Source organism: Rhyacophila brunnea, unplaced genomic scaffold (genome assembly GCF_057557595.1).
Source record: "Rhyacophila brunnea isolate RB1 unplaced genomic scaffold, BYU_Rbru_1.0 scaffold_2, whole genome shotgun sequence".
NCBI lineage: Eukaryota > Metazoa > Arthropoda > Insecta > Trichoptera > Rhyacophilidae > Rhyacophila > Rhyacophila brunnea.
In genome coordinates, this window is record NW_028232859.1 from 4,249,848 (window position 1) to 4,259,517 (window position 9,670).

General features: G+C 35.6%; 1 protein-coding gene across 4 annotated transcripts in view; it reads left to right on the forward strand.

Moving 5' to 3' along the window:
* The window catches only part of LOC147071714 (uncharacterized), a 114,401-nt gene extending 104,961 nt beyond the window's left edge, over positions 1–9,440 (forward strand). For 3 of the 4 annotated variants that reach the window (XM_085947037.1, XM_085947039.1, XM_085947040.1), the window contains one exon: positions 4,731–9,440. In XM_085947037.1, the coding sequence (XP_085803163.1) occupies positions 4,731–7,892 (3,162 nt within the window). In that variant the 3' untranslated portion in view covers positions 7,893–9,440. Of the gene's footprint in view, positions 1–2,445; positions 2,661–4,730 lie in introns of those variants that run through there. The other variant, XM_085947038.1, reaches the window with a different exon arrangement.
* Positions 9,441–9,670: the final 230 nt, after the last annotated feature.

Below are 9,670 nucleotides of genomic sequence, written 5' to 3' on the forward strand. Positions count from 1 at the left end.
AGCGATCGTGATTAGTAAAGTGGGATAAATTCTATTTTCCGTCGTCCCGATCCAAGCGAAGATTGCCGAGAACGTACGAATATATCCGAACACCCCCCCCACACTAGGTTTGACAGCTCAGTTTTGACGTAAATTTGCGCAGAAATACTGTTCAGTGTTGCCATCGATCTAACGAAGAAATAGTTTTCGGTCAACCTATATTTTACACTATGTTTATTATAAACCAATCAAAAACAAGGACCAACGCGATTGAATCGTTGCGTGTAATTGAAAATAGTGTAAAAACGTTGGCCACGACGGTCGGCGTGGATCGTTGGATCGGGTTGGGTCTGTGCGTTTGCCAATGTAATTAAGCCTTAAGAGAAATGACGACAATACCGAAAAGGGAAACTTCTTTGCCATGTTTTTCATGAAAATATTACCCTGCCCGCAAATTGCTAGCGTATTTTTGCGACAAAAACCCTTTTCATTATTTATAGATGTCGCAGCAAGATAAGAATACAATTATTTTTGTTGAGCTTTGCCTCCGGTCACTGATTCATATGGCTTTGTTCTGTTTGTTTGCATTAAAATGAACTGTTCTGCGGTGGGTGAGTAATATTAATATTACCAGAGGTGTATTATATTCAGAGGTGTAGACCTTTTCATTAATTAATTAAAGACAAACAAACAAGCGAGCAAACAGTGAATAAACAAACAAAACTAAAAATATCAATAATTTTCGCAAAGCGTAATGTATCAGTGGCTTAATGATCCAATTTCCCATACGTATTAAAAACTTTGTGTACATTTCATTATTCCTAAAATAATATTGTGCCGGACATTTTTTTGTAAATTATTACGTTTTCGACACTCTTTAAAGTGACAAATGATAATGAAATTGAAATAACTAATCTAATACAGGCAGACTGCGAGCACGTTAGTCTACATCAGTGATCGCGAAACGGTAGCTCGTGGTGGCATTTTCGGTAGATCGCGTAGGATATTTTATCATTTATAAATTTGCCTCTCAATTTTTTTTATTGGACTCCGAAATGAAATACTATCCAACTGTATTGTCAAAAATTTTCAAAAAGATGGCCCTTCATCATAAATGGAAGAATATAATGGAAGATAGACTTTCAATGTGATTGTTGCCTCAACTGTAGAATCTGTATGGCCTTTAGTCCCAACAGAAGAGTATCCAATTTTAGATCGAATTACCCTCAAAATGAAGGCATTGTTTTGTTCTACCTACTTATGTAAATCAACGTTTTCCACTATGAAGATGGTTGAAAGTAAATATAGAAACATATTCACAGATATTGTATATATATTACATTTGATACACATATCACATAAATATTGTTTATTGCATTTGGATGGGAGTGACAAGGTACTCACCGAAAATTGAAAAAAATCAGGAGGAAAGTGAATGCCATTCTTTTCAATTATTATTATCCTTATTGAGTTTGGAGACCACTGGTCTACATTCTATAAGATAATAAGTACTAGAGACATGGCAGTCGAGATGGTCGGCATCCACTAAAGGGTGACAAACGTATCTTTTTTTCAAGACGTCGTGTCCTAGAGGCTTCATATGACAATTAAGACCAACGCACCGGGTAAGCCAGTCTGGACCGGGCATAGTGACTTCCTCTGCTTCAGTCAAGTTTCAATACACGGGAGAAGTTATTTACTGTCACAAAAGAAATATAACGGCAGAGCAAGTCAAAATTCTTTTTTATTTTCTAAACTCTTTCTTTAAGCACCATGGTGCATGGTTGCTACATCAGTCCCATGCAGCTTCGCCATGGTACTTGGAAGTGTGGCACTAAAATATTTCCGTGCACAAATCGCCACTCCATATAATAATATAATATGATGGGTGTAGATGGCGGGGAAACTCAAATCATTGATGACGTTGAGAAATATTTGAAGTTCCACTACGACGATTCCATAAAAACTGAATGTTAAGCCAAAATAGCATATAAGTGACAATCTGAAAGTTTACAGGAGAACCATTTGTAGTAAGATATTTATTGAATTCGTTATTTATATTTTCACCAAGTACCGTACCAAAAAATACTGGAATACTAAAAAAAATGGACGAAATATCTAAAAAATGGAAAAAAAATAGAATTACATTTCGTAATAATGTCAATTTCGAATTCTAGAGGAAACAAAATATATTCTAACGGTCACCAACGATATGTGACTTGTACTTATTTAATCTTGTAGTTAAGACAGTACAGAAAATATATACCTTTTGTCCATTATAAAATCAAGCGTCATTTGTTTATTATATAATATTTATTAATTTGATGGTTTTAGAGATAATAATTATTATCATTGTGTGAAATAATAATATTCTAAATTCGCCACTGACTGCAACATGACATTCTCGATATCGAAACGGTATGTGAAATTCGATTTTCGACTTCAAGTTCGTTTTGCGTTTAGTTCAGTCCAAATGTGAATAGCTTCGCGGACAGTCGCGATGTGAAACGCGACGAGATAATATATCTTTGGTTATTTCGTGTCCGTGCAAAGACCGTGCTCGAGGGCGAAAGTTGCACCACAACTGGAACTGTGTGATATTTTTTTCCTCTGTTTAAGTTTAAACGTTCTGAGTAAATAATATTGATACTTAAATGGTGTGCAGGATTAACTTTCCTAAGGTAAAAGAATACTTAATAATTTTACAATATTCATCTGAGGTATTTATTTATTCTTCTTCGTTGACGTTGATCCTTATCAACTAATGCGTTTAATATTATTCTTATGGACATCAATTTAACAGTAAAATACTTTGTATCAGTAAATAGTATTTTTGTTTTCGTGATTCTCATTCGTAAATCCTATTAGCTCTATTTCTGCAGCGATTCCTCACTTCCGTCGTCCTTGGAATCCTTAGGATGCACCTTCAACATTACATTGATGGCTTTTAAATGTAATGTTGAAGGTGCATCCTAAGGATTCCAAGGACGACGGAAGTGAGGAATCGCTGCAGAAATAGAGCTAATAGGATTTACGAATGAGAATCACGAAAACAAAAATACTATTTACTGATACAAAGTATTTTACTGTTAAATTGATGTCCAATGGGGTTCCATGACAAAACAGAACAGTGACAAAACAGAACATGACAAAACAGAAAATGACAAAACAGAACAACGATAAACTATGACCTTTCAGGAAAAATATAAATGTTATATTGAAATTGTCCTATCTCTATTATGTTGATAGATTTTTAATACCACAGATTTTCAATACGCCATAATAAATCAAATAATTATATACCTAATTTCTGCATTCCTAATCGCTAGAAAGCCTCAAATAAACGGGACTTTGCCGGCAAGCTTAGTATATCTCATCTTAATCAATATAATATGTTCAAAATGATTGGGTGACTAGGTACAACGAAATAATGACCTAACCTAACCTAACCTAAATAGATTCTACAAAAATTAATGTTTCATTTTTCCCTGGGTATTCTGTTTTGTCATGTTCTGTTTTGTCCGGTTACCCAATTATTGTACCCACGTCTTTCTTTTAGAGATTATAATACAAGGACTCACATATTCACAACGTCGTGGTTTTCGCGAATACACAAAGATTGCATTATTTTATTTATTTTAATGTAGCGTTATGCATGTGAAATTATGACATTTAAAATACGTTAATATTTACAGTAAATAAATAGGTACTGTTCATTAAAATTTAAAAGGCTGCTAATGTGTATATACCAACATTCGATGTTTATCTTCTGTTTAATATCTAATCGATAATATTACAAAATATTGGTTCCGCCTATGTGTGAATTAAAACGGCGTTTATTTATGGCAATGTTTATTACCTATATAGGTATTAAGTTACGTATTTATTTTAAGACATCGTAAAAGCGTCACTGATTCAGTTAGGGTATTTCTTGGAGCGCAAGACGCGTTCGCTTCGTCAAAAGGTTCCAAAATCACTAACGCGATTTTAACACTCGCTCCTAAAGCTCGCATAAGATACGAACTAATGTTACATACTTACACATAATATTATTATACATTATGTACCTACATGCAACAATCTGTTTAAACGCAAATCAAGTAAATGTAATAAAACGATTACATATTGTGGATATTATAAAATATAAATATAACAATGAATTTTTAATCAAAGTTGATCAGCACGCAGGCCCTCCATATATTACACTAATCGCAAGTGATTACTTATTTTCATTTTAATATGTAGGTATAACATTGAGAATCATGGTCAATGTAATAGTAATAATAATTATGAAACCAAAAAAAATCGGTGCGTGTATTTATGTACGCGCGTTAGAAGTTATACTTCTTTGGCGTAACAAAACAAAAGCAAAACTTGTGATAACCTAGATTCTTCGACTAGCTCTTAATTATCTTGTTATTTCTCGTTGTTTTTATTTTCAAAGTAACAACTGTCACTCTGACGTTTAATCGTTTGTTTACGTAAGGAATTGCAAATGGCCGACAGTAATAAATTCGTTGCCTAGGCAACTGAACAAATCTACTATCAAACTTGCGTTTGCTGACTGATTCGCAGATATTTTCATCCTGTCGTAACGGTGTGCGCGCGCAGCTCTCAATTTCACTCTCGATCCAAAAGAAGTATAACTTCAAAAATTATATTACCTACCTAAATTGGAAGAAAATCCAATTATATGTTTCATTTTCGATGACTACTGAACCCTTCACTCAATTCAGCATTTTCATTTTCAGATGGCGTCACCGAGCATAGCCGCTCCGTCTCCGACGACACCGACGCAGTCCGACGACGAAACGCCAGCCCTTCGTCGAGAGATTGCATCACTCAACCGAGTACTGGCGCTGCAGAGGCGACGATCGTCAGAACTTCAGCTGAGGCTTGCCACCAGAGACACGGCAGCCACGGACAGAGTCAGGGCTGCCGACAGAAAATTCGCAGCCCTCCAGAGGGCCTTGTTCATTCTGGAAGCTGGTCTTCGATCCGAAAGAGCAGCCATTCAAGCTAGGCTCAAAGAAAAAGATTCGAGATTAGAAGAACAAAGAAGACTCATATTGAGGCTTGAAGAGCAGTGCTGTGCAGGGTGCAGAAAGAAAATTGTTCACAGTAGTGCAGATACGGATCCTGAATTCCATAGTCTTGAAAGTGGCGATTCAAATGATCGTGAATTAGGATTTGATCGGAGTATGAGCTGCCACGAAAGGCGGACTCCTTTTGTGAAAAATTCAAGGTTGAGTAAGAGCTTTCAAATAGGTAAAATCAATAACGCCAGTGGTGGTACAAGCTCTAGTGAAGAAGTTTTCGAAGTGGCGAAGAATAAGAGTGCTTACGTGAAGAATAAACAGGCGTTTGTGAGGAAGGACGTGACAAGGCGGTCGAGGAAGTTCTCCGGGAGGAGGCACGGTAGTGTTTATTTAGAGAACGTCAGGAATGGACGGGGTAACGGTAACGGGTCCAGTGGTGAAGAATCTAGGAAGTTTCACCCAGACGGTATCGAAGACGGCTGCTGTGATATTGGAGAGGAAATTTCAAAAGATATTGAAAGAGCTTCGAATAGAATTGACGAACTTCTAAATGGTTCCATAAGTAGTAATGAACACAAATCTTATAGCGTAAAAATGGACAGTATGCATGGAATCGGTAGACAAAATCATGTCAGTTTTAACAGCTTGACTTGTGATGACACTGCTAAAGAATACAATGGAAAACCTTGGTATAATAATAGTAGTGACCCTGAGCCTGAAAACGAATGTCAGTACGGTGACAGGTTTAGTCATCACAGGTCTTTATCGGCTGATGATATCCTGGCGGCCACTCAAAACCGTGGTAATCAAAAACACTACAGAGTCGGGATTCCCAATGAGAATCGTTCTGGTGTTGTAAATATGGATATGCCAGTATCTGCCAGTCTTAACGGTAATAATGTGTATCAAACTAGAAGTGAAGCAGGCAAATTTGAGAGTGAACCAAATGAAAATTGGTACGCGAGTGCCAGCGATCCGGACGATGACCCGTCTTGTGAAATATATAAAAATAATCCAGTACTGGAATGCGTAAACCAGATTCTGCTACAGAATTCACTGGATGAAAGCAGTTGCGATGGGGCTAGAATTTATGAAGCAGTTAGCCCCAAGGCTTCAACCAAAAGGGTACAGTTTTCTACTCTGAATAGTATTTCCTTCGATGAAAGTGTAGGGAATAATGGTCAAGAAGAAGGACCCATAGATTTACCCAGATCTGATCCTAGAAGAGGAAGTAATAAAATTGTTAAATTCAGTCTTGAAACTGCTTCTGAACATAGTTATGAAGTGCCGGTTACATCAGAAGGATTCAATTATGAAATTCAGAGTATATATAGTAATGATTATGAGCCAATAATGACAAAATCAAATGAAGGAAGTCTCAGAGAGGTGAATATCCAAAAGTTAAATCTTAAACCGATTCCTCTGCCGCGAAGTATTAATAAAAATAACAATAATAGCGAATCTCCAAAAACGACATCCAAAGTTAAAAATATGGCGATGAATTTGGAAAATAAAATTAACGGGAATCATTACGTGGATATGGAGAATAAAAAAAATGCTGAATCCAGACCCGGAGTAGCGAATAGAAGAAAAGTGCCCAGAGTGCCTCCGGCTTTGCCGCCCAAGCCGAAGAATTTGGTCTCCAAGTTTAAGCTGAACGGCGCTGCGAACTCAGATACCGTTGCCCCGATTCAACGGACCGACGACGTTCGCGGCGCTACCCCCAAAGAGCCCGATTACTGCTCCATCTCGGAGGTCAGCCTCCCTGTTGTGAGAACTCCGTCCGCCTTGATCACCTCTCAGGCCACTGTGGAAATCCACGCCGAGCGACTCTCCCCGGGAGTGAGAAAGGCCCCGGCCGTCGCGAAGATCGCAACTGTCACCAGAATAGTCCCCAATAAGGATATACCTAAACTGCCTCAAGTCACTGAAATCATCATACCAGATGACGATGAAGTCAAGTTGCCTGCAGCGAATAATTCTACGAATGAAATTATTTCGCCGCACGTTATAAATGCACTTCCTAGTCCGACACAACCGACTGTCAATAATTCTGGAAGTAAAGTTGATCTGAGAAGCTCTATTCAGATGGGGCACTCCGTATCGACAATATTAACTGACATTAAAAACAGAAGTGTTAGTATTGAAGATGTAAATAAATGTATATTAACACCGGAACCAAATAGGCAATATCCAAATCTTTCAGTGTATAAAGCAAACGGTATATTGCCAGCTGTCAAGAAGGCCGATAAATCAAGGTTAGACCTGGCGATTTTTGAGGCAGTCGAGAACGAATGCGAAAAATTTGACCTGTCGCAGACGTTCGAAGAATTTAAAATTGACGACTGTGAAGAATTCGGCGCCACCCAACCGGAAGAGTACAGCATCAGCGATGGCAGTGCATCAGACGAAGCTCAACCGGATGCGAGGGTACGGCCGGCGGGGCCTTACCGGATAGAATTCACCGCCGAAGACGATTTGGCGAGAGACAATGCGGAAAAAAATTACTCAAAGCTATCAAACAAACCTGATTTACTGTCAAATATTGAAAATGTTGAAACTGATTCAGTTCGGTACTCTGACTTGGAATCCAGCAATTCTTCAGGAAGCAATTGCGGTTCTTATAATACAGTGAAAGAGGCTGTTAAAATTGAGACCAAGAATGTTGTCCCTTTTGAGTATTTCCTTGAGAGTTCGGGCTTAAGTTCAAAGTCAATTCTGACTCCATCCAGACCGCCCAGCTCTAATCATAGAAACGTTTTGAGGCCTAAGGATATTAAGACGAGGTCTCGGAACATCTTGACCGCTGGTAAAGGACCTCTTTATGAAAGATGTGGGAATACCGCTATAAAATATTTTGAACCATATCTCTAAAGCTGATTTACTAAAGTATGTTTCCGAAATTATTGCATTTCATCAGTATTTTAATTAAATGATTTACATTATTTCACTTTTTAGTATTGCTTGTCATGTTTTTAAACTCATTGATTGAAGTGATGATGAATGTATGATTTGAGACACCTCATGTGCTTAGAAATTGAGTCATATCATTATAAATCATTTTTAATGGAAGTCTCAATTGTTATTATAAATGAATTATAATTTTTGCATATCAAAGTACTACAAGGATTCATGTTATTCATGCCATCAGTATTTACCAAATACGTAAAATAATTTCGTTATTTTAACTTCATGACATAATTTATTATTATAACTGAGTCAAGATAATTAAGTTTATTTAATTATCCAAACAATTCCTTAATCACAACGAATCGAAACACAAAAACAACGAATCAACGATATCGAATAGGATTATTTTATTAAGCTAAAAATTATGCGATGAATTTTTCTTATTATCTAATCGACAACATTGACATCTCTGGTCGAATTTCCCAACTAATTTCAAAAACCAAATGGCCAAATATAATTATTATTATTCCACACCGTGTTCATAATTTTTAATATTGTGGTCAAAATATTAAATTATATCGGGTGCTCCAGGAATGAGTATTATTTATTTTATTGTCTGTTTTAATGTTTTTACGTTATACTCGTAGCTTCCTGTAGGTTATAATACCTAATTATTGATGTGCTTAGTTTTCTCAGGAGAAGACACAAACCTACCTTTTGCTATGCGATCGATTGGATACCATATAATATCATGATTATTGTGAATCGGTTTTGTAATGTAGAATAAAATAAATTATATTATCAATGTCTTGCCTGTAATGTAAAATAAATAATAGCACCTCACCTTAAATAAAAAATATTATATACCTACTTTAGTTTTGTAACGTTTGTATTAATAATAATTAATCTATTGTAAAAAGAAACTATACCTGATGATGATGTCATATTCATCAATAATGTTATCATTAACCTTTACAAAAATTGTACAATTAGTCTGTTTTAAGTGCTTTTAATATTATAGATAAACATAAAATGCTGTTATGATTGACATGCAAGTCCAAAAGGTGATTTTGGAATCCTTGGATAGTCGAGACTATTTTTTCTAACCTCGAAATATGTAGATATTTAATTTATGTTCCCCCAGTCATTATGAAAAAGCTTTGATTCGTGTTTATTTTTATTATAAAACTATGATTAAACAATCACAATATGTTTTATATAATATAAAAAGATAATAAAAACTTTCAAATTATAATGTTTCAAAATATTACGTAGGTATCTAATCTGCCTTTGAAATTGAGTTTTAATGTGATATTGGTGAGTGAAATATTGATATCAACTGATTTTTTTTGCATGGTAAATTTTATAAAGTATATATTTTGAAGAAGATGGATGTTTCCCAAATTATTGTTGTATTTTTTAAAATTAATATTATTGACATAAAATTGTTATATTTTCCACAGTTATAAATTTGTTTCAATAAAATATGAATTATTGCCCGTTGAGGAATGAAATGATAAAATACTCTTTATTTTCTTTCCCATTCTCCGTCTTAAATCTAGCCAAATGTGTAAAATATATTTATTGTAATCTTTACAGGAAACATGGGTGAAACATGAAAAATCGCAGGGTTTTAAGACTCGATTTTAACAACAAACGTCTTATGAACAAAACAAAATAATACGTAGATAGGTATTATGATTCGTTTGAAAGACAGATATATTTCTGTAAATATTTTTTTG